This window comes from Cryptomeria japonica, chromosome 8 (genome assembly GCF_030272615.1).
Source record: "Cryptomeria japonica chromosome 8, Sugi_1.0, whole genome shotgun sequence".
Classification (NCBI taxonomy): domain Eukaryota; kingdom Viridiplantae; phylum Streptophyta; class Pinopsida; order Cupressales; family Cupressaceae; genus Cryptomeria; species Cryptomeria japonica.
In genome coordinates, this window is record NC_081412.1 from 537,272,919 (window position 1) to 537,299,621 (window position 26,703).

Sequence of the window (26,703 nt, forward strand, 5' to 3'; positions counted from 1 at the left end):
TTACACTACTAAAATAAAGGGTCTAAATCAAGACAAGGATAGAATTTTAAGCAGATTTGGTGAACTGAGGAGTTTGATAACTCCTTGGATGGATACCTTGCTAGGAGCACAACAAGATACAGTAAGTGCCTTGGCCAAACCTATTCCATCCGACCTTCCCAGTCTTGAGGTTCATGCATTTATGTAAAGTGCTTTAATAAATATCTTTGATTATTTTTTGAGAGGATGGAATGAGTATTTGAAGTCCTTAAATGCGACTTACTCAAATTTCTTTAAGTTTATGTAAATAAGCACATTTATTCCATCCATTCTTTTGTTCATATGTGTTGGTGGATCTCCACCCTTTGCCATTGATGTCAAAGGGGGAGAGAGAGAGTAGTGAAGAATGGAGTAATCAATTTAGGGGGAGTCAGTGTAGATTGAATGTACAAAATTTAGATTTTTGGTGTTAGTATGATTTTGGGATACTTATCATTTTTCACTAGTGTTGCCATCAATGCCAAAGGGGGAGATTGTTGGCATTTGATGTTCCGATGATGCTCCGGTGAAGATTGGTAGTCTCTGATGATTGCAGATGCGTAGGAGTTGTCATTGATGGCAACTCAACCTGTTGATTTGATTTGGTTAACCGGTAATTTGGAGTATGTATTTTGTGGTCAGTTTGCCTTGTGAAGCTCAATGTACAGGTTTGAGAGCACTTTTCATTTAGGTGAAGCAATTTTTGTTTTTTGTGATCATGGTTGATTGGTTAAGTATCAAAAGCTTGTTATCATGCAAATCTACCCTCTGGTATTGGTTTTGTCACTTGTTTGAAGATCTGGTATCTGATAGATCAACAAAGCAGAGTATTCTTCATGTTTGATGATGTAACGCGTGTTTGGATTGTTTAAGATAATTCCGGTGGTTGGAATTGTGTTTGGGAGTTATGTAGTCCTATAGGAAGTGTGCGATAATATGTTTTGGGTCCGGTACAAAGTTTTTGAAAAGATTGAAGCCGACTTGCAGCTACACGTTTCATGTTGTGTGTTATGCAATTTTTGGAAGCCGACTTGTGGAGATTAATCTTTCTAATTCGGATATATATAAGACCGATTTGAATGATGCATTAAGTATGTGATGTGAGGTGGTAGTTTGGAGTGATTGAGAGCAGTTTCACGTGCACATTTTGATCTTTGTTGATCCAGTGAGTAGTTGCAAAATATAATAGAGCAGATAAGCAGATCAATTGTAGCGAATCATTTTGCACTTAACCAGAATTGATTTTTGGCATAATTAGATGCTATTTTCTAGTTCAATACCTATTATAACTAGTTCATAATCTATTGTAAGGTAGTGAGCCTTCCTCCGGGTTGTAGTCCTTTGTACTTGAGCAGTGAGCTCTAGGTAGTATGCTTGAATGCAAGTACATTCTCTTTATGTAATATTGTTTTTCTACTGGTCATAGTGGAATAATATTGTGGCTTTAAATCCCATCGTGGTTTTTCCCATTTGGGTTTCCACGTAAAAATTCTTGTGTTGTGATTTTGTGGTTGATTATCTTGTGTTTCTGCATTTTACTTTTTTGCATATGCTTCCAATGGTTTGAGTTTAAGTCAGAAAATTTGATTACCAGTAGATCACTGATTCACCCCCCCCTCTCAGTGATCCTTGATTCCAACAGCTGTGAGCAAGAATAAGTGGATGAACAGTTGAAATAACTATTCGTGATCAACAAGAATATGGAAGAAGATGTGGTTTGGAAGATTATAAGAGAGAAGAAGTTGGCTGGTCAACACATCCATAATGTGAAATTATTGGAAAAATTTATATACAATGTTGCAAGGACCTTTGAGGATCACGAGGCATCTAAATGTGCCATCTAACGCATGGTCTCTCCTTAGTTGTGGGATTTAAAGAAATGCCTGCTTTGGGAAAATTGAACACCAAAGAGCTCACGAGGTTTGTTGTTGATGCCTTCAAGGTGGAGGAGATTATTGATAATGGAGACAAATGTGATACTATGATGGTTTTAAGGGATGGGTTGAGAAGAAATAATATAGAGGCATATGAACACATGATGACTATAAATGGGAGCATGTTCCCATCTGAGCAAATTGAGAGATCACAACAAGTCATAGAGGCCCTCAAAATCTTGTTTTTCTCTCTCTACTCTTGATATGTATGTTATCTTTTAAATTAATGAAAGGAGCTATCCTTGTGGTAGCACTTTGCCCCCCCAAAAAACCTTCTACCAAAGGGTTTTTCAAAATACTAAATGCAACTATAACTTTTTTGACCCACACACCAAACACGGCGGTCCGACATAGAGTTCCTTGGCCTATCGGCCCCCTACCTATATCTGGTAGGAACACTTTTGTGTGTAGAAAGGATTTGACCCTGTTTATTATCCATTTTGAAAAAACTTGAGTAGTTTAGGAACTAGACTCAGAGTACTACAATTCTTGTTCTTTTAGTATTTTAAAATTTTGAGTGCACGAGTCTCAAATTGCTCCTCGAAGTTCAAGTTTAGCTGATTTTTTTTTTAAAGTGGCCACTTATAACCCTCCTTTTTTTCACCATCTTGGTGCACTTACCCAAATGTTAAATTTTCAAAAAACAAAAATCACTGAAATCTCTTAAACTCGAAAAAAAATTAAAATAAAATAAAATCCTAACAATAATTGCTAAGGTAGTGGTCCCATGGGGGGCTTAAGCTTCTATTTTTAGGGAAGAGGTGATCCCATGAAGATTTCTGTTTTTGCTATGGAATTTTTTATTGAAAAATAGGAGCCCCTACATTTTAGGCTTGGAAATTTGAGCGGATGAAAATGGGGCGGGGCTGCTAGAAATCGCCCCACTAGCTTAGGAATATTTTATGCCACTTGTCAATCATTTGAATTTGATTCCCACTAAAAATAGATGAATCCTACCAAAAAAAGAGAAGGAAAACTCTATTATTTACCCATTTTTATCCACATTCCACAGATGTTGCACACAAAGAAGACCAAAAGAAGACTAACCAAAAACAAATATATTGTGCATTTTTGTATTTTTGAGTTTTAAAACTTTTCAATTATAAATTCATGTCAATTTTTTGAATAAAATTTATGCATTGTTTCTTTGTCTTACTATTTGCATATAAAACTTTAGTATCATTTCTTTGTTTTACTTTTCACATATAATATTCAATTTTTATAGCATATAAAATCTTACACATTTGTAGTCCATGATGTTCATAGAAAAGTTCTCAAAATAATAATTTTTAACTCTTTTTTTTAATCTACCAGTTTGTTTTTACTTATATATCAAAGATTCATCAAATACTGACACATAGAGACCCATTTAATAGAAATTATAATCCTTTGTAACATTAGAAAAAAAATCATGCGTTCCATTAGATATAATTCAATGTTCCCTTTGCTTCATCTCAATGTTTTCTAAAATGCAAATAGAAGAACAAAATCGATGGTATAACAAATTGAGGGCGATTTCAATGTTTCATCTCTCCCCCCAAAGTAATGCTTTGCAGTGATCGATTGGCTCATAAATATTCTCTTAATTAGTTACTCCAAACTCAAGGTCTTCATAGGCCACTAGCAAACAATCCGCACTTGGACAGATGCACTAAAGGTCTACATAACCAATGTGTTGGAATCCCCTCATTAGAGAGAGAATGAGATATTGACTGTCTTTAGTAGGTTAGGAATTTACTACATATATGTACCCCAGTCTGTAGCTAAAAAGATGGGAATTTGACAAAGAAAATTGAAATAATCTTCTAAAAGTGAAAGTAATCCATGTTGCAACAAAAAGGAAAGAAAATGACAATAATTTCATAGGAGAAATATAGTTAACAACTAGAGTAATGTTTATAGATCCAAAATGATTTAATAATCAAATTTGTGAAATGAACAATCACACCATTCGACATCCTGATTCCATATTTTACTTTGAGTGAGGCACTTTGTAAGGCATTGACATTTGAAAACACGTATCATTAGTGAACAATTGAGCATCTTGTTGTCTATCTACGATTGATGAACAAAGAAGGATTCTCAATTGGGCTCAAATTGCTTTATTTAGCCCTTAACTATTCGAGAGGAGAGGTGCACGAACCTTTTCCCAAAAATCTTCATGACACCGAAATATTTGCCACAAAATCTTATTGAAAACTAGCAGTTCTAAAGCAAAATTCAGTAACTACTTGCATGTCTACGTCCTATGTACACGTGACCAACTAATTGAATGAAACTTCCTGACTCCTAAAACAAATAATTTTTTTTATATTTGATCGAGAACATATATGCATTTAATCCAATCACAGGATGAAATTTTAGAATAATCAAATCACGTGATGGAAAACCTTTGTTTCCTATCTATATATAATACAATTACTTTTTATGATAGACAAACTTATCTCATATTGTCGTGTCATTGAATCTGTCAAGCAATGGATCAATGGTAGATCTTCTTCCTGTGTTCTCTAGATTGAAGATCCATGTTTTTTTCACACAAAGGGTAAAAATTTATTAATCACAAAAGAAAAATGGCCAATGGACCAATATAAAGAACATCCAATTAATTAGCCTTATCCTCCACAACTAATTAATCAAAAAGACGAGATAACTCCAAAGACAAATCTGCTATATCTACAACATTCTAATCCTATAATCATTCAGACGCCCATTTAGCCAAAAAATCTATCTCTATTCCTTTCTTGGGAATTGTGAGAAAAGGCAACAGAGTTAAAAGACCTACACAAGCTGATAATTTATCAAATAACCACAGTTAGATGCCAATTAGCAACATCCAATCACTACCCATTCAACATATTCACCAACACTTGTTAATTAGATTCACAAATAATTTATCTCCATCCAAGAACACATTCTCACTCCATGGCATACAAAATGTCAAGATCCTCCATGAATTTAGTGGTGTGAAACCCTTTATTTATGGAAAAGGAAAATTGAACAACAACAACACTATCTCTACCAATACCTCCCACACTAGCATACCCAGGATCCCCACTAGAAGATTCATCAATATTTATCTTCATAACTCCTTGAGGAAGAGGAAGTCATCGTCCCACATAATCAATCTTAGGATTTAGCTATCTATGTCTCACATTAGTAGAGGTGGCAATCCCCTAAGAAGAAAAGCTCAACCTTCTAGAAATATCCACATCATTAGGATCCATAGCACCAGAAAGATCACCTTGAGAGATCCCACGTTTCTTTTCTAGCCAAAGATGCCATAAAATGAAAGTAGGTCTGGCTTGATAGCTCGGGCTATTTGAAGAAAAGAGGTCTTAATAGGATGTCGACCCAACTAATCCCAAAAGTCAACCAATAAGGAGGCACGTAAACAACCTAATTCCAAATTCCCCACCACACATGCCAAATCATGAGAGAAAGTACATTGAAAGAAAAAAAGTGAAGCAAATTGCAGGAAGTGTGCCATAGAAAACTAGAAAAAAGAGAACAATAATCATGCCAATTGTAATACCAATGGCATCAATGGTACCACTTATTGACTTCCTCCTTTCAAGAAAGATTTGTGCCTCTTGTACTTTGATGGAATTGTTTGTAGCTCAACCATCCATTGACACAATTCTTTCAAGATTATTCTTTTGTTTGTAGGTCTTTTCATTCTCTCATTGAGTATTGGGGTTCTCAACTTCTACTGTCCTTATAAAATAGAGTTGGAATACTGGGTGTAGTTAAGGAAAACAAAGAGTCACCCCGAGACCCATATTCACCACCCACCTTATTCTCTGGAGATGCTTGTACTATCAACCTTATTCCTTAGGGGTGCCTATCTTATCGAAATAAAATTCCCATTTAGCATAGAGCTTGTCTCTCAACCTGGCAAATTTGTCAAGGCCTCTTGTGAAAGTAAACCACCTTGCAATACGAATGAAAGAAAATGACGATAGTAACCATATTAAGCATTATAGAACTAGAATGATTTAAAAATCAATTTTATCAAATGGACAATTACACCATTAGGAATGCTAACTCTAGATTTTACTTTGAGTGAGGCACTTTGTAAGGCATTTGCATTTATTTCCCAAGCCAATATGGTAGAGGCTACTAGCACCACTTGGAGGTTAGCAAGGAGTTACATTACCCTTGCTTGTGACTGAGAATTTTATAAAATTTACAAACTGCCACCCAAAGGTTGTAGACACGTGACTTTATACATAGTAGTGATCATCATAAATTAGCTTACAAATGTATCAGTGAGTTTTTACAAACTTGCACAACTCTTGCCTAGTGCTAAAGTTGTATAGCTTTATTGTGAACAACATAGAGATTAACCATATACAAAGACACTAATTTTAAGCTTCTTCTCACATGTTTTGTTGCACGTTCACATGAACTTTACAATGATAGAAATATCTTTACACATCATCCCCCAAAATAAATATCTTTACACTAAAAAACTTGAACTAAAACATGGCTACAATTCAACTTTGTTCCATAGCCTAAATAGACAACTTAACTAGTATGGCTTGCCTAAAGAACTCTTGCTAAAAACTTAAAAAGTAGGTACCAAAACATTGCTTAAACTCGGAGCTTTAAAAAAAGTCATAGTAGGTTGTCAACTTAATGTAAGACTTTTTTTTTTTACAATAGATACATAGAAAGACACAATAGGCACATCCTATATATAGTTTTTAATAATTATTTCTTGTGTGACATATGTCTATCAACACAGTCTTCTTACAAAAAAAAATAAAAATTGAATTTTAATTTTTTAGTGTGAAGCAAAGTATATTTGTTAAAATTATCATGGAATTCACATTGCCCAATTCCTACAAAGTGTGGTTTTAGGAGGTTGACGATCATGCTATCACAAAACGACATATGAGTTGACGATATATAATTTATATAGATGACAAATTCCTTGATTTTGTGCCAAGTACTCAAACATTGAATGAAATAGTCATAGATTTTCCTTCAACTACAAAAAAGGAAAACAAAGAAGTATTCAGTTATACTCCATTTGAAAAACAAAAGTTCAAGATAAAACACCTATGGTTCATTCTACACAAAAAGGAATGACACGTTGGATAATTTTAGACACAATAATCCTTATAGAAGCAAAGCACAATGAGAAATAGACACTCTCCAATAGTGGGCCAATGAAGAAAGCTACAAAAACTATTGAAAAATGGAAAATTGTGCAAGACTATTGTTCTCGTCATGGTGTATTTGAGACATCAAGTCAATGCAGAAATTAATGGGAGCATGTTTTGCCAGACTTTAAAGGAAAGAGATTATGGGTCACATATTCCCTCTAGCCATGGTAACTATTGAAATATCACAAGTAGAGAAAGAGTAGAAAAAAAATGCACCAAACTTTTCAAATGAACTTATGGATGCAATGGAGATTATTTTGGGATTGATAGAGCTATTTATCCTGGAAATATTACTATTGATACTTTTGACTACAATTATACATCTAATGACAAAAAATCTTCTCCAAATGAAAACACTCCAATGGATGAATTTGATATGGTGAATGTAATGTATGTCAAGGATCAATACACAATGACAATGAAATAAAAAAAGGCTACACACGTAAAAAGCAGAAGGTAACATTCAAAACAATCGAAATAAAATATACTATTCTTGAAAACAACAAATTGGTTGTTTCTACACTGCAACTTGTTGAAGAGGGTCGTATGAAACACCATGAAAAAGAGTATGCTCTAATGGAAAGACAATTAAATAAGGAAGAACTGAATGATGAAGAGCTAATCAAATTGGAATAGCAAATGTTTGTGCTTATTTTTCATTTGAACATAAACTTTAGAATTTTATCATTACCACGATATTAATGTTTTCTTTGATCTGGAAGCATTTTTGTTAGTTTGCTCAATTGTTGCTTTCTAATTTATTCATTCTATGTTTTTTTTTTGTCTCAAAATAATGAGTTTCACTGTACTATCTATATAGTCTCTTGATTGTACAACAAAAATTTTTGTTTGTGAAATTATGTTTTTTTTCTTTATGTTGTTTACATTGTTGGTTCAACAATAGGTTATTAATTTTGTATATTCTACTATTTGCTAATAGATCTTGAAGTTTTGTTCAAAAAATCTCTAGTCTATATCATGTTATTCTAAATGATGCAAAACTCACATGAAAGGAGTTTCCAGGATGATAAACAAAGTCTTTGAGAATAGAATAAGATAATACCCCAAAAGTAGTATGATATGACTTGAATAAGGTTTATTATTCAAAATCTTTGAATGTAAATTTTTCTTTCAAATAAACTTAGACTTAATATATTTAATGTTTCATTTTGTGAATTTGTATGTTGACTCATTTGAAATCTCAGTTCAACTCTAATGTTTCAAAACATGGTTATATAATGATTATGGTAAATGCATTATCATATGAATATCTTAAATCATGTATATTTTAAAATTATATGTATTTTTTAATAGCCATCTAATGACAACAACACTTTCACCTCTGCATACAGGTAAAGCTCATTTCCTTACCCAATGGTTTGGTTTGATATAATTGCCATTTATCTATTTGCAAACAACATTGAAGCCATCTTCTAATAGGTTTTTGTTGCTTTGGCATAGATCCACTTAGTTTTTTTGGTGTGGATGTTGTCATGAAAGATGTTTGATGTATCATACATTCGGTATACTATTGTCTTGGAATCTTTTGCCAAGTAAAAATAACACACACAAAAAAAAATTGATGCCACAACTTGTTATCTTGGTCAACTTTATTTGTCATCATATAGTTTGCGGGGAACTCAAGAAAGCTATGTTATAATAATGATTATCCCTTACAATTAACATAAAACCATGATGGATGCATAATTTAACAAACAAAAATTACATTACATAATCATGTTCAAATAAATGATATATTGTTTGCAATAGAAATCTAAAATCTTTAATAACTATTTATATTAGAATGTGTACTTCTTAGCTTCACAAAAAAATCCATTTACAACATTTGTATTCTACACCAAAAATGCCATCCATCTAGATCAAATGAATTAAAATTTTAAGTGAAAATTAATAGAAACAAGAGCTCTGTGAGAGCTGGAGTCCCTGCCAATTGTAAAAAATAGCAATGAATATATTGAAATAAAATTGTTTTGTATAGAATAGAATGTAATAAAAACAAATACATGACTCTCATAAGGTTGTAGTTTCCAAGTTAGTGTATTGGATTAATACTCATTTTTTTTCCTATTGACTAATTTTCCATATCAGTGAAGTGGCAACAAAGATAGAAGATTAATTAGAAAGTATGAAAGAGAACATAATGAACAACTGATTTTGTTTTCAAGTTTTTAATTTTCAAAATGTGATGAAATGAAGTGTACTCAAACACATTTGAAATACATTGTTGTAAATTGACGAAAGTATAAAAATGTTGTGGTTTCTAATGTAAGCTTTTATCTTGATTGCCACCTATCTGATGTGCAAAATGAGTGAAAGGGGTGTTCATTTTTTTTAAACAGCTGAAAACATAGACTACAATGCTGACAAACGATATCAAACAAACAAATGACTGTGACAATGTTTCAGCTATGTATAATACATATTATAGTGAAAATATTTATGTGCAAAAATGGGCATAAGTTTGAGGCTTGTAAATATTAGTATGAATGCAAAGTGAACAATTGAAAGTTGTTGAATCGATTCACGATATATGTTTACAAAACATAAGTTTGAGGCTTGTATGTTTACAAAACATAAGTTTGAGGCTTGGAAATATTAGTATGAATGAAAAGTAAACAATTGGAGTTGTTCAAGGTCTTCACTAGTTGGAGCATGAAGGTATTGATGCCTTGTAGCTTGTGAATGCAAAAACCTGCAAAATTGGCAAGTATTATGAATGATTATAAATGACATAAGATGTGTTTAATTAGCAGGAAACAATTGAAAGAACAAATGTAATTACCATAATCATGTTAAGTGGAAAATAAAGTAAATTTCTTGGAAGACATAAAATATAAAATATTATTTAGTTTCGTGGTGGCAGTGTTTGTAAGCATATTGCTGAATTAGTTTGACTCTAAGAAATCTTGTATTGCAAATGGCTTAAGTATGAAATATTTGAGAAATATGAAAATGTAAATAGAGAAAATAGCAAAGAGAAACTGATTTTAACTAGCACTAAGCAAATGTCAAGCCTAGACACAAAAGATAGTATCTGTATGTTTCGAAACCATAATCAGAGTCAATTGATTACTGACCTTGAACAATAGATGTGTGAGAATTGTTGAGTCTTCTACACAATCAAGACCCAAAGGAACAAAGGCAAAATTGCATTGTAAATGCATGTGAAATTGTTCACTTGTGCTACAATGATAAAAGCTTACAACTTTTGTGATTAACATTCTCGTCTATGGTTCAATTGCGTGCCTATGTTGGACATTTGGTCACTGTTTTTGGGTTCATGCATCAATCTATGAAGAAACTGATTATTTTGTACAATTAGTTTTATACATTTTTTGTTCTTTGTTTGTTGAAGTAGCGAACAATATTGTAAGTCTTGACTTCTTCAGACATTAATAACAATTTGTTTTGATCAAGTTGGAAATTTTGCACTTTAATTTATAGTTAAAACTCATGATAGCTAAAGCCTGGAAACTTCCATTTAAGAAGTTGCAAATTTCACTGAAAAGCTAGGGTTTGATTTTTTATTTTACAGTCTCCAGCTTGGATCATGGGAATTTATACATCTCTCTTCTTCCTTCCAGTAACTAAGAAATCACTTATGGGAAAATCTTGACTTGAATTATTCCTCTAATATCATTATCGATCTGCAATTAGAGTTTGAATAAGGATATTTCTGTGCTGGCACTTTATTCTAAGGACACTTTTGTACTGGTGCTTATTTATCATACATAAGATCTGATTTAACTTGTATCTCATTGTAGTATTTTGAAAATAATGACTCCATAAATAGATTAGTTGGACTTCTGATCACCTGGTCATGAACTTTATTTTGCATTTTGCAATTATAGGGTTCTAGTTGCTATCCACAGTCAAGATTGCAGCAAGTTTCTCTTGTAAAAGTAGAAATTGCATCCATAGATTCTGTCTTTTTTAATTCAAGGTGAGCTAGCACTCAAAAACAGAGGGTTCTATCAAACTTTTAGATTTTAGCATCTCCAAAAGTTTTGTAACTAAATGCTACTTCTGATTTATGCGAGTATGAGGATCAGAGCACAACAAGTGTAGGATCTCTAGGGCAGGAAACCATCATAAAAAGTCCTTGACTTGCTCTCACGTTAGAGTATGTTTGTGGGATTTTATCCCTTGCTAATTCCTGGATTATTTTGGGTATTAAAAATGATTTGATATTTTTGTTCTGTCTAAAATGGTATGTCCTTCTGATGGGTTATGAAGTCTGACTAATAACATCCATTTGGATATCTTTGTACTATCTTTTTTTGAGAAATAATTGTTGTATCTCAAAACCTTTGAACACTTTTTGTCTAAGAAGATCTGTTACTTTCACTAATTATAGGCTCTGGAAATTTCAAGTCATTAATCATACTCTTTTTACATGCAAAATGGTGGAAAATGAACATAGAAGAGAAACTATAAGAAAGCATTTGTGTACTTTATAATAGAATTTTTGTCAAGCTTAGGAATTCAGAAGTCAAATATTGGCAGTATTGTCGTTAAGTGTCCTGAACTTTTGGATCCTGAACTAGTCGAATCTATGGACACAAGTGATGCAAGTTTTGAACTATACCAAAAGAAGGCAAGAGAGAAAATCGATCTACATATGGGAAAACTGATTAAGCTTCATGAATGCATGGTTGGAACAGTTTTTGAAAAGCAATTTTTTTTTGTGTTCATTGAAGAACGTTTGAAGAGCATGATGCTAGTTACATCTGTTCAAGAAATACAAATTTTTAAACATTTACATAGGCGTACTCAAAGGCACACCCTGAACATCTTCTTGAAAGTAGGCTTAGCCAAAATCTCTAGAAAGATGAATGAAGCAGGAAGCAGGACTGACTGTAGATCAGATCAGCTGTAGGAGTGATTAAGTTATTTGTTGGGACTTGGATTGCCATTTTGTGTTCTTTGTAATATACTCTAGGTTTCTCCTAATATATTCAGTCAAAGTTTGAATTCACTTCAACAGAAAGCTGATTTTCTTTTCAGGCCTATAAGTAACCCGCTCCAGTTTCTTGAATCATATCCGAAATACTTGAATTACAGTCTTTAGCATATAATCATGCCTAGATATGAATTTTATAAGTGGCTCGAGGACAAATGATGTTCTTAATCTAGAGCTTGGTATCATGGCCATCATTAGGTCATTAGAGAAAATATTTGAGAAGATATTTGTAGTGATTCATCCTAAAGAAAAGAACTATTTCAGGCAATGCATTCTCAAATATAAGCATAAATCATCTGCTCGAGAAACATGAAGGTTTGAAAGTTTACAGAGTACTCATTTCAAGTTCTCTTAAAAATTAGGCTAAGTAGAAAACTCTTAACAGATGATTAAATTTGCTAGCAGCATTTCCTGTACAGTGATTACTTGCAGGAGTGGTTTGACTATCTTGTGGGACTTGGATTGCCCACTTGTTCTTTTTGCAAGGTGTTAAAATTAAAGTTGTCATTCCATTCAAAATAAATTGATTTTCTTTTCAGGTCCATGTGCAACCTGCTCTAGTTTTAGGTTCTTTTTCAAAGTACCTACATTGTAATCTTGAGGTTGGAGTAAAGCTAAGATTCAAAATTAATGAATTTCTGGGGACAAAAAGTGCCCTCAAAACAAAATTTTCTTTTAGTTTCATGATAATTGATAAGTTATCAAAGAAAGACCTAGTGTAGAAGCATGCAAACCATCACGCTGAAGTGGGAAACAATTTCAGGAGTTGAAATACAAATGAAGACGTTGCACCTCCTCAAGATCTATGAGTCAATATTCAGGATCACCATTTTTTCTCTTTTTGATAAGATGTCAAAAGAAAAGACACACATAATATAGAAGCTTGAATAACAAACATTCTTAGTGTTAGCAATTGTAATAAAGAAATAACCTTTTCAACATGACTGTGAATGCCCTTTTCAGTTTTTCCAAAATAAAGCTCCCAGAAGACATGATTTGGTTTGCGTTAGTTGCATACAAACTCTTTCACCGATCAAAACATCATTTCACTGCAAGATGTTATTCAAACAGTCAAAGAATTAAGAACTTGGGCATTAGATCTGCTAGTGCTTGGTGAACTAAGGACTTGGTTGTAAAATGAATGGAAATGATGTTTGGCATGTTCTAATTGGCAACAGTACATTAACGAAGTATAAGGCAAACATTTTGTTCAAGCCATTTTACCGAGTATAAGAAGCATACATTTTGTTAAAGCCAGACATTTCTTTGAAAGGATAAATGTGAAACTATTCTGTTAATCTCAAAGAATTATGAACTTGGGCATCAAATCTACTAGTACTCTAAAATTAGATCTTTGTAGGAATTTTTCTTTCTTATAGTAGTTAGAACTCCGATTATTCTTTATATCCATTAAATCTGAATTTAAACAAGGAAGACAGAGAGAATTCACTGACAGATTAGTATAAGCACACGCGTGTTAGTTTTAAATAATTTATTTTGGTAAATTTGCTTGTGATCATTTTGGGATTGTTGGTCGAGAGGGAGAGGTATTTTCTCTAATTAGTTATTGAGGGTTGGACATTGTCCTCTGTGGGTTATTTTATTATTGTAATTTTATTTGGTAAATAGGCAAATGGTACTGGTGAACAAAATAGCATTTTTAGCCAAGAAAGGTCAAGTGAAGTGTATTTTTTCTATGAAAACTTATCAAGAGCATTCACATCTCTCTTGGTTCAATGGTGATATGGTTAATCACACAGCCACATAATTAATAGGGGGGAATTTCGGAAGAGTCTGAAGTTGATAATCTTTATACTAAAGCACAACCCATTAGACTAAGGTTGAGTTCTCTCACTAACAAACCCGAACATTTTAACATGCCCAAACAACTTTTTAATTTAAGGGTTTTCTTCTCAAAAAAATTACAGCATTTATGGAGATAGTCGAAAGGAGATAACCAACATAACCAAATATTTGTTGCACATTAATAAGCTAAATAAAATACAATGATTGAAATATTAAACTTTCCAAACTAAATGGCGTTCAATAGAAGAATAGGAAAGAAGGGCGCACAGTAATAAATCATTTCATCTTGCATGAAATCAATGTTTTCTCACCACTGCTTTCAGGAACTGCAACATTTGGGCTTTAAATTTGAAAACCACAAAAAAAAAACATTTTGAAACCATCTCAAGTGATTTACCTCGAGATTCTGCACAAATTTCTAAAAACGTGCACACCTTCACCATAGAATGTCATACACAATCTACCCACAACTCTTCTCCTTTCTACTGAGAATAAACAAAACACTGGCTTTTAGTTGTTGGTGAAAAAGAACTTAAGCTAATAAAATGTTTCAACCATGGTTTGAAAGATTAAATTCTGCAGATTAATTTAACTAAAAAAGAACACATGAGTTGTGAGATCTAACAAAAAGACACGTCTCCACCAAATTTTTGAAATCAAATTCCAGGCTAAAGTTGACAGAATAAATAAAGACAATTATCAGCCATGGCATCTACCCAAGGGCAGGCTTCCACTATGATTTGAAAAAAAAACAATTTAACGGGGTGAATTAGATAAAATAAATACAAGTTAGTCGTAGCATCTAAACCAAGGGTATAGTTCAGCTCTATTTTGAAGAAAAATTACCAGGTGAATTTAAAAGCATAAACACCCATTAGTCTAGGCATCAAAGCCAGAGGCATGTTTTTGCCATTATTAAATAAAAACTTGGCGGGGCGATGTAACCAAATAAATAACTGATAATCATACCATGTATGCTGAAGGTATGTTACCTATTAATTATTAGTTAATTATCAGTTGTTTAGGGCCTTAGGGCCTTAATTCAAGGTCTGATGCCTCTACACTTTTCTTTTGGGTGTGTGAATGGCATTATATTAATATTTTAAAAAGACAACCACTACTTGTTTTGTGCAGATTAGTTCGAAAAAGAGAAAAAAAGGGAAATATTCTTTTGTCGTTGTTCTTTGGAAGCGAGATATGAAAAATACCAGCACTACCAAAAAGTAGAGTGGGATCATCCAGAGAAACGACGGGGCTTGATTTCCAAAATGTGTGACCTTTAGACTCGAAAAAACTTATCAATTTCTCACACCCGATTTTCCAGCCATTGGACGCCATTGTCGATTTCTGTTTCAGAGCTCGACATGGCTGCAAATGATTATTGCGAATCATAGCCCCAAAAAATATTATTAATAAACCTTAACCATGCAATTTATTAATTAGAATCCTGACCCTGCAAAGTATTCTTTCGAATACCAAACTATTTTTCAAAAATCTGACACTGTAAATTTCTATTTAAAACATTGACACAATAAAATATTTACCACACCCGACACTGTAGATTTTTTTCTTATAACTCTTAACCTTGAAAATTATTTCACAAAGCCCTAGAGTGGTATGATTCAAGCCCTTCAAAATCTTAGATGCTACTAAGCCCAAAAATCTTAGATGCTCGACACTAATTTTTTTTTGATTCTGCTTAACACTAAAAAGCAAACGTAAAAGTAGATATTAATAATAATAATAATCCTCTTAGATTTACAAATTTAATTTGGAAGTTGGTTTTGGTCAAAAGAGTCATTTGTGCCCAACGAATTGAAGAGTTGTGAACTCTGGGTGACCTAGGGTTAGGGTTAGGCACCCATGTGGCACCTCAAAATCGGTGCTTCCTCACCACTGCTTTCAGGAACTGCAACATTTGGGCTTTAAATTTGATAAAAAAAATAAAAATGAAAGCATAGCAAGTGATTCACCTCATGATTTTGCTCAAGTTTATGAAAATGTGCACACCTTCCACACAATCTATGTAGAGCTCTCCTCCTTTCCACAATTTAATGGCAACTACTTGTAGACGGAAATATCAATGCTCAATTCCTTGTGTGTATTAATCTGTAATAATGTATGAGTTTGATTGCACATGCATGCATGCAAAATGTGATAGCTGAGACAAAAGGCAAGCGAAGAGTTTTCTAGAATGCCAGCTGTTGTGCATCAACCCCTAAAAAATAAAACATTAGCCAATGTCTTAAAAAAATTTCTTACTCGTTGCCTATTCATCAATAAAAAATTTCGTTGAATTTGTAATTGAAAAATAAAAAAACCATTGGCAAAAATAACAAGGGCCAATCAGAAAAAAAGAAAAAACTGCCTAAAATTTCATTATGAAAATACCAACGTTGCAGATCATAGGAAAAATGGTTTAATTTTGTACTGGCGTGCTTTTCAAAGAAGGATTAATATGCAGTTAATCGAGACGAAAACATTAGTTTCCTGCCTATATAAGCGGGGACTAAAAATGACTCTAATATTAGGCAAAGATATATTTATCATTTATTTCAAACACACCAATCCAAGCATGTAGATGAAACATATTATGTAGTTTTCATTTATTTTGAGAACACCAATCTAGGTATTAATAAATGATGCAAAGTAGAAAAACATTAAGCATTATAGTAAACAAAATTAAAGAATAGTTTTTCGAGAAATCAGAAAAGTGGCTAATTAAAAGAGTTGGCAATTTCATTCTCTAGGATAATCAACTAAATCAACTGAAAAAAAAACAAACAAACTCTCATAATATGAATAGTAGAAATTTATAGGATAATCAACTAAATCAACTGAAAAAAAAACAAAAAAAACAAACAAACTCTCATAATATGAATAGTAGAAATTTATAATACAAAAGCTTATGGATTGCAAGAATTTAGATGACTCTAGGAGCTATAATTTGTTGCCTTACTTGTATGCCCTTAGTTGGAAGGATAGTATATAAAAATTACTTGATTTGTGAATAATTGCACAAACAACAATTACATTGAATTTAGGATCATATTATTCTATCAGCCTTACAAACTCAATGAACTTTATTTATTTGATATTGCTCTACTCTTCTTTTGGAGTTCTATATAATAATAGATGTTATTTTTGAATGACTCAATCTATTGTTTTAATTGATCAATTTTGAGATGTATCGATGAATTTAAGGCTACACATTAAATCAACACAAACGATTAAATGTGATATAAATAGATATAATTTTTTTCGAAATTAAATATAATTTAAAGATATTAAAATGAATATGCAAAAATGGATACAAATATCTGAAATAGGGTAAATCTTTGAACACAAGACACTGGCATGTGGAATCTTCAAAAAATCATGACATATATGCAAAGTAGCACATTATAAAATAAAAAATTCAATGCATCATTTAACATCTATTTATTTAATGCATTATTATGGTTGTATGTCATAATGAGATACATAGGATTTTCATGAAATTAGATTGACATAATGGGATACATAGGATTTTCATAAAATTAGAATGACATAGAACTTGTGTTCTATTCTTTGATATAGTTCAGTTAAAATTCATTGACAAGATCTTAGATTTGAAATACATTTCGCATTACAAAGGTAGACAAAATTTCATTGGGATTGGCTATAAAAATAAAATTCATGAGACTACCAATTTCCTTATATTTAGGAGCTTAAACTTTTAAGTTGATTTGTACTATAAAATTCATGGAACCACAACCTTTTTTAAATTTAGGAGCTTAAACTTTTAAGTTAAACTATACTACAAAATCCATGGGACTCCTAGCTTTAAAATATTCCTAACATGAGTTTTGTAGTGCAACTTAGTTTTATAATTTAGGCTCCATAATTTAAGGAAGTTGGTGGTCCCAGTAAAACAAGTATAAAAAAGATTTTCCCTTCAAAATTATTTTTTAATAAAAATCTAAACTTAAATGTTTGACAAGTGGTAGATAACATTAATATTCATGGAGATGAACTAGGTAAACATTAATATTCGCTCTCTGAAGAGCAAAGTTGAAGCCTTTGAAAAAGAAGATAGTAATGTAAAGATGCAAGTTGATGAGAAGAAGATGTTGGCAATATTGGAGAGTGTTGTGAAGGATGTTAGTCTTATGAAGACTAATTATGAAAGTCATATTGGGGTGCTTGAAGCAAAAATGAAAAGTGTAGATGACAACCTCATCAACCTTGTCAATATGAGCTATATAATGATTCACAACAACACTGAAAGCATCAAGATTTTGGTAGATAAATGGTAGAAATCTCAAGCTGCAAAGTCTTTTGACAAGACTTCCATTGATCTTGATAGTATAGAGAAAGGTATGCAGATATTGGACGAGAAGGGTGTCCTTGTGCTCGGACCAGAATGGATCTCAAGAAATCCATGGAGCAGGCAAAAATCGATTTTTAGGTTATGGAAGACCTATCTCAGAACCTGGATCAACTTGAAGCTGGATAAGGCTCTAAAACATCTTGGTCAGAGTTGTCTTTGTTCTTTTTTGTCTCCTTGAATCTGATCTAGATTAGGTCTCTATTTTGAGTTTTTGTTGACAGTTGGCTTGGTTTATCTTTATGATAACGTTTTGTATATAAAGTTTCGAGACCCCTTCAAAACTTGATTTTTTCTTAATAAAAAACATTCCTACGCTAGTGGGGCAATTTCTAGCCCCACTCCATTTTCTCCTTTTACACCTACTCAAATATGTAAGCCTAAAAAGTAGGAGTTCCTATCTTTGAAGAAATAATTCCAAATAATCTTGTAGCAATTTTTAGAAGCTTAAGCTCCATGCGATTCGTCTAAAGAAAATTTATGGGCCCAACATAAGACCACCCTCTAAATCTAAATCTCGATCATTTATTTATTATTGCCTTAATTAAACGGTGATGTCTTTTTCCCCTCGAGAACTACTGATTTAAAATGAAAAATTCAATGCATCATTTAACATCTATTTATTCAATGCATTGTTATGGCTATATGACATAATGAGATACATTAGATTTTCATAAAATTAGATTGACATAATGGGATACATAGAATTTTCAAAAAATTAGAATGACTTAGAACTTGTGTTCTATTCCTTGATATAGTTCAGTTAAAATTCATTGACAAGATCTTAGATTTGAAATACATTTTGCATTACAAAGGTAGACATAATTTCATTGGGATTGACTATAAAAATTAAATTCATGAGACTACCAATTTTCTTATATTTAAGAGCTTAAACTTTTAAGCTGAATTGCACTATAAGATCCATGGAACCACAACCTTTTTTCAATTTAGGAGCTTAAACTTTTAAGTTAATCTATGCTACAAAATTCATGGGACTCTTAGCTTTAAAATATTCCTGAAAATTGTGAGTAGCCTCAACTCTATTTTTAAGGAAGCCCCCCTCCATGAGACCCATGAATTTTGTATTGCAACTTAGTTTTAAAATTTAGGCTCCATAATTTAAGGAAGTTGGTGGTCTCATGAATATAGTAAAACAAGTAATTTTTTTTTTCCCTTCAAAATATTTTTTAATTAAAATCTAAACTTAAATGTTTGATAAGTGGTAGATAACATTAATATTCGTGGAGATGAACCAGGTAAACATTAAGATGTTGGCAACGTTGGAGAGTGTTGTGAAGGATGTTAGTGTCATGAAGACTAATTATGAAAGCCATATTGGGGTGCTTGAAGCAAAAATGAAAATTCATGGAACCACAACCTTTTTTCAATTTAGAAGCTTATATTTTTAAGTTAATCTATACTACAAAATTCATGGGACTCCTAGCTTTAAAATATTCCTAACATGAATTTTGTAGTGCAACTTAGTTTTAAAATTTAGGCTCCATAATTTAAGGAAGTTCGTGGTCCCATGAATATAGTAAAACAAGTAATTTTTTTTTCCCTTCAAAATTATTTTTTAATAAAAATCTAAACTTAAATGTTTGACAAGTGGTAGATAACATTAATATTCATGGAGATGAGCCAAGTAAACATTAATATTCGCTCTTTGAAGAGCAAAGTTGAAGCCTTTGAAAAAGGAGATAGTAATGTAAAGATGCAAGTTGACGAGAAGAAGATGTTGGCAATATTGGAGGGTGTTGTGAAGGATGTTAGTCCCATTAAGACTAATTATGAAAGCCATATTGGGGTGCTTGAAGCAAAAATGAAAAGTGTAGATGACAACCTCATCAACCTTGTCAATATGAGCTATAGAATGATTTACAACAACACTGAAAGCATCAAGATTTTGGTAGATAAATGGTAGAAATCTCAAGCTGCAAAGTCTTCTGACAAGACTTTCATTAATCTTGATAATATAGAGAAGGGTATGCAGATATTAGACGAGAAGGGTGTCCTTGTTCCCAGACTAGAATGAATCTCAAGAAATCCATGGAGCAGATAAAAATCGATTTTTAGGTTATGCAAGACCTATCTCAGAACTTGGGTCAACTTGAAGTTGAAGTTGATGAGGGTTTGAAACACCTTGGTTAGAGTTGTGTTTGTTCTTTTTTCTCTTGTTGAATTTGATCTGGTTTAGGTCTAACGTTTTGTATATAAAGTTTGAGGGTCCTTCAAAACTTGATTTTTTTTTAATAAAAAACATTCCGATGCTAGTGGAGCAATTTCTAACCCTATCCTATTTTCACTTGCTCAAATATATAAGCCTAAAAAGTGAAGCTCCTATATTTGAAAAAATAATTGCAAAATAATCTTGTAGCAATTTTTTTCTTCTTTTAGAAGTTTAAGCGTAATAAGACGTCTAAAGAAAATTTATGGGCCCCGCATAAGACCACCCTCTAAATCTAAATCTAAATCTGGATCATTTATTTATTATATCCTTAATTAAACCGTGGTGTCTTTTTCCCCTCGAGAACTGTTGATTTAAAATGACAACGGATACTTTTATCTTCTAACTTTTGTAATTCCAACAGCTGGTTAACTTAGGCCGGGAGTTGAAGCCACGTGGAACCACAATGCTTTCCATGCTACTTACGTAAACATTAAAAAATAAAAGAACGAATGGGCGGCACACAAGTACAATCAGATGCAAGCGATCACAGCCGTTAAATCGGGGCCTCATCGAACGGTAAAGAAAGCAGAGGAAGAAGGTTCTGGAAGGGCCTGATATTAGGGTTAGGGTTTGGGCGGCGCTTGTCCAGAAATTCTTATATATAATTAATCAAATAACCTTATATACTTGTTGAATTAGAAATTGACGCAGTTTAGCTTTTTTGAAGCAGGACTGGGCTTCAGGAAATCGAAGTCCATTCTCTGCTTATATTTTAGGATTTCGAGGCGTCTTATTTTTTCTTAAGGGTTCATTTGATCCTGTAATTTGATTAAGCGATTTGAAATGGCGGGCAAAGGTGAGGGTCCTGCGATCGGTATAGATCTGGGTACAACGTATTCGTGTGTGGGCGTGTGGCAGCACGATAGGGTTGAGATCATAGCAAATGACCAGGGCAACAGGACTACGCCTTCGTATGTTGCTTTTACTGATACTGAGCGCCTCATTGGAGATGCGGCCAAGAATCAGGTGGCCATGAATCCTACCAATACCGTTTTCGGTTAGTACATCGATATCCTATATTTGTACATACGGAATTATGTTTCATTGTGTGTTAATATGTTCACAAAATGTTGTTGCTGTAATGCGGGAAATGTGAATCCTGGTCTCTTGTGAATTTTTAACAAAATGGAGTAGGCTCTGAAATTTGTTGAAGCGTTCTAGATAGTGTGGCTTTTAAATTGGTGCTTTATGTGTTCCCTAGAGTGTTGCTCCGAGTGATTGGTAGGAAAATTGGTAATTCGTTGTAATTTTACATAAAATTTGTCAAAAAGTTGGAGTTTTGTTAGTCTCTTTGTATTTGTTACGGTGTGTAAAGGGCTTTATGGGGTTCTGAATGATTTCCATTGAATGTCGACTGGATGTGGTTTGGTTGGAAATTTGGTGGAGTCTTTGAATGCCGATTGGAAAAGCCAGAGATCTGATATTATTTCTTCCAATGCCGCTATGGGAAATGCTTGGTCGGAAATTTGGTAAAATGTAGTAATTTTACCTGAAAGATTTGTTAAGAATTTGGTATTAAGTAGTAAGCGTAGTAGTAGTCTTTGTTGTGTAAGGGGTTATAATGGAATTGTCTGTGTATTGTGGCCGATTTATCAAGAATTTGGTTCTCTGTAGTAAGCATGGTAGTAGGCTTTGTTGTGTAAGGGGTTATAAAGGGCTCTGCATTATGACCTCTGAATGATGCTTTTAGAAAGTTCTAGTTGGGAATTTTGTGTGCTGTAGTAAGCGTTTATAAAGGGCTCTGCATTATGACCTCTGAATGATGCTTTTAGAAAGTTCTAGTTGGGAATTTTGTGTGCTGTAGTAAAGCGTTCTGGGAAGGTTTGGTCAGTAATTTGGAGTTTTAAAGTTCACTTTTCCCTCGTTTGTTTTAGAATTATATGAACTGATTCCTGTAAACTGGCTGTGGGTGTCTCTAATAGAATGTCTTTTTGTGTTAAACGTAACTCCTTACCTCAGATCTGGTTCCAAGGTCTTGTCGCAGAGTCACAGTTTTATTTTTTTTTAACTTCGAGTTTTGTCGGTATCAGTTTAAATTTAATCATAAGTTTTGTAATTTAGGATGATAGGATCTATGGCTAAAGTAGTATTATAGATCTTTTCGTTGAGGCGCGTATGTTCTTCTATTGCCATTAATGTCTTTGAGTATTGTGAATTTATACGAGTTCTAGTGTTAGTTTAGAGTTATTTTGGCGTACTATGTTCTTTTGTTGCCATTGATGTCTCGAGTTTTGAGAATTTATACAGTTTTGAGTGCTTGTCTACTCTTAAACACCAGTTTAACAGAGCAGTGCTGATTTCCTATACTGTTCCATTGAAGGTTTTCCTTATTCGATTCTTAAAAGTTCTAGTGCTGGCATCTGATGAGGCATTGTGTTTGTCTTCTGTTAGGCACCAGTTTAACAAATATTAAAGTCTAAGCGCGTATTTCCGATGCTGTGTAATCGGAAATTTTCCTTGCTGGATTATGGAAAGTGTCTGTGCTCACATCTGACGCGGCATTCGAAGAAGACGTGGGGAGATTTATAATGATATTAGGTTTTAGCGTTGGCTTTTCATATACTTTAAGCAAGGTCTAATATGTAATTTTATTATATAATTCTTGTTCGTGCATTTGCCAGGATCTATATACTTTGATGACCGTTTCTTTGTCTATGGAGGTTATGTGTTTGTAAGATTTGTTATCGTACTAGTTTGTGTGTCTTGGTTGTGAGATTTTTTGTGCAGGGAGATTTTCTTCTGATTATTTTGCCTTAAAACGAAGCTTTTGCATGTCTAATACGTGTGAGGGTTTCTTTCACTCTTTGTATTTTATTACCCGCTATAAATAATTGATGCAAGCGCTTTGGTGTTGCAATATTTTGTTGCCCGCTATAAATAATTTATACAAGCGTTTTGGTGTTAGATTTGATCAAATTGTGGCTCTATTACCCTACCGAATTTGGCTTCAGATGATACTGTACTTAATACGCTTAGTGAAGGTTTAATTCTGTCAGTTTTTTTAAGGGGTCCTGTAAATCTGGTGGTATTTATAGCTTAAATAGGTTTTCTGAGATGCATGATGTTCTGATTGTCTTGCAGACGCCAAGAGGTTGATTGGAAGGCGCTTTACTGATCCTTCCGTTCAGAGTGATATAAAGCTGTGGCCCTTTAAGGTCTACGCAGGACCCGCCGAAAAGCCAATGATCAGTGTGAACTACAAGGGTGAGGAAAAGCATTTTTCTGCAGAAGAGATTTCATCGATGGTTTTGATGAAGATGAAGGAAATTGCTGAGGCTTATCTAGGGTCAACAATTAAAAATGCTGTTGTCACTGTGCCTGCTTATTTCAATGATTCCCAGAGACAGGCTACCAAGGATGCAGGTGTCATCTCTGGTATGAATGTTATGAGAATCATTAATGAGCCAACTGCTGCTGCCATCGCTTATGGCTTAGATAAAAAAGCCACAAGTGTGGGTGAGAAAAATGTGTTGATTTTTGATTTAGGCGGGGGTACTTTTGATGTTTCTCTTTTGACAATCGAAGAAGGTATTTTTGAAGTCAAGGCCACTGCTGGAGACACCCATTTGGGTGGAGAAGATTTTGACAATAGGATGGTTAATCACTTTGTTCAGGAATTCAAGAGAAAGTATAAGAAGGATATCTCTGGCAACGCAAGGGCTTTGAGAAGATTGAGAACTTCGTGTGAGAGGGCAAAGAGAACCCTTTCATCCACTGCCCAGACGACCATTGAGATTGATTCTTTATATGAAGGTATCGACTTCTATTCAACCATAACCCGTGCCAGGTTTGAGGAATTGAACATGGATCTCTTCAGAAAGTGTATGGAACCTGTGGAGAAATGTTTGAGGGATGCCAAGATGGACAAGAGCACAATTCACGATGTTGTCCTCGTCGGGGGCTCAACTAGAATTCCCAAGGTTCAGCAGCTGTTGCAGGACTTCTTTAACGGGAAGGAGCTGTGCAAAAGTATCAATCCTGACGAGGCCGTTGCATATGGAGCTGCAGTGCAAGCTGCAATTCTGAGCGGAGAAGGCAATGAGAAGGTGCAAGATTTGTTGCTGCTTGACGTCACTCCTCTTTCTCTTGGTCTGGAAACTGCTGGAGGTGTTATGACTGTCCTCATTCCAAGGAACACCACAATTCCCACAAAGAAGGAACAAGTCTTCTCTACATACTCAGACAATCAGCCTGGTGTGCTTATCCAGGTATACGAGGGAGAGAGAACTCGAACTCGCGATAACAATCTGTTGGGCAAGTTTGAACTCTCTGGAATCCCTCCTGCCCCTAGGGGTGTTCCTCAAATCACTGTTTGCTTCGACATTGATGCCAATGGTATTCTGAATGTGTCAGCCGAGGACAAGACTACTGGTCAGAAGAACAAGATCACTATCACCAATGATAAGGGTAGGTTAAGTAAGGAGGAAATTGAGAAGATGGTTCAGGATGCAGAGAAATATAAATCCGAGGATGAGGAGCATAAGAAAAAGGTTGAGTCCAAAAACTCGTTAGAAAATTATGCATACAACATGAGAAATACTATAAAGGACGACAAGATTGCAGCCAAGCTGGATGCATCGGACAAGAAGAAGATTGAAGATGCCATTGAGCAGGCCATTCAGTGGCTCGATAATAACCAGCTTGCTGAATCTGACGAGTTTGAGGACAAGATGAAAGAGCTTGAGAGCATTTGTAACCCCATCATTGCAAAGATGTACCAGGGTGCGGGTGGTGAAATGCCTGGTGGTGGTTTTGGCGCTCCCGAGGATGGTCCTTCAACCGGTGGAGGCCCAGGTCCTAAGATCGAGGAAGTCGATTAAGTTTTTTACTTGTTATTATTTTCGTATGTTTATAATTTCTGGGCCAGAACAGTTTAGAAAGGGATTTCCCTTTCTCATATGTAGTAGTAATGTTGTTTTGATTTCAAGTGACATTTATTATATCGAATAGGCGGGGTAGATCTGAACTTTAATGGTCTGCCTTTAGCCTCATTTTTGAAAGTTCTATGCAAGACTTGTGCGTTCAATTTTTTTGGCATTCGTGCAGGTCTGTGCGTATATATAATTCTGTAGGCAAAGATCATCAAAAGCAATTAAAACTAGTTTGTTGATGAAACAGTTTTTGATTGGACGGTGATTAATCTACTGCTTATTCATAATTTACTATCAATATCCTCTGATGTGGTTTGTATTTGTCTGTATGTGAAAGATGTATTTATACAAGATGTAGACAAGTTCTTTTGTGGCGAGATGTATCACTTGTATGTGAGAGTATGTTGAAGATGTATTTATACAGAGATGTAGATAAGTTCCTTCTGTGGCGAGATGTATCACACTTGTATGTGAGAGTATGTGGAAGAAGTATTTATACAGGATGTAGACAAGTTGTTCTGTTGATGAAACAGTTTTTGATTGGATGGTGATTAATCTACTGCTTATCCATAATTTACTATCAATATCCTCTGATGTGGTTTGTATTGTCTGTATGTGTAAGATGTATTTATGCAGATGTAGACAAGTTCTGTATGTGTAAGATGTATTTATGCAGATGTAGACAAGTTCTTTTGTGGCGAGATGTATCACTTGTATGTGAGAGTATGTTGAAGATGTATTTATACAGATGTAGATAAGTTCTTCTGTGGCGAGATGTATCACTTGTATGTGAGAGTATATGGAAGAAGTATTTATACAGGATGTAGACAAGTTCTTCTGTGGTTGTATGTGAGTGAGTGTGGATTCCAAGTTTGTTGTTTATTGAGTGTTAAAAGTTTGTCTGTATGTGAAATATGTATATATCACTTGTATGTGAGAGTATGTGGACGAAATATTTATACAGGATGTAGACAAGTTCTTCTGTGGTGAGATGTATCACTTGTATGGGAGAGTATGTGAAAGATGTATTTATACAGAGATGTAGACAAGTTCTTTTGTGGCAAGATATATCACTTGTATGTGAAAGTGAGTGGAAATATAGCTATAAATATTTAATAAGAAAATGATGGTTTCTCATACACTTTGTCCGAAAGAAGTTAGTTAACTTTACTCCTGATCTTTATAAGCGAGATGTACTTTTATTATTTGGTTTTTCTTGCATGTATGTTGCTGTGGTCACTGCCCAATTCTGTATATTGTCATAACTGAAATGGGGTGGGAGTATTCGTCTTGTTTCTGTTATCTGTATATATGTGG

At 33.8% G+C, this 26,703-nt stretch overlaps 1 protein-coding gene across 1 annotated transcript; it reads left to right on the forward strand.

Moving 5' to 3' along the window:
• The first annotated feature begins 21,131 nt into the window (after window positions 1-21,131).
• On the forward strand, window positions 21,132-25,519 carry LOC131027666 (heat shock cognate 70 kDa protein 2). The gene is made up of 2 exons (XM_057957740.2): window positions 21,132-21,512; window positions 23,597-25,519. Exons 1-2 carry the CDS (start codon window positions 21,299-21,301, stop codon window positions 25,333-25,335), a joined length of 1,953 nt encoding a protein of 650 aa, XP_057813723.1. The 5' UTR covers window positions 21,132-21,298; the 3' UTR covers window positions 25,336-25,519.
• Window positions 25,520-26,703: the final 1,184 nt, after the last annotated feature.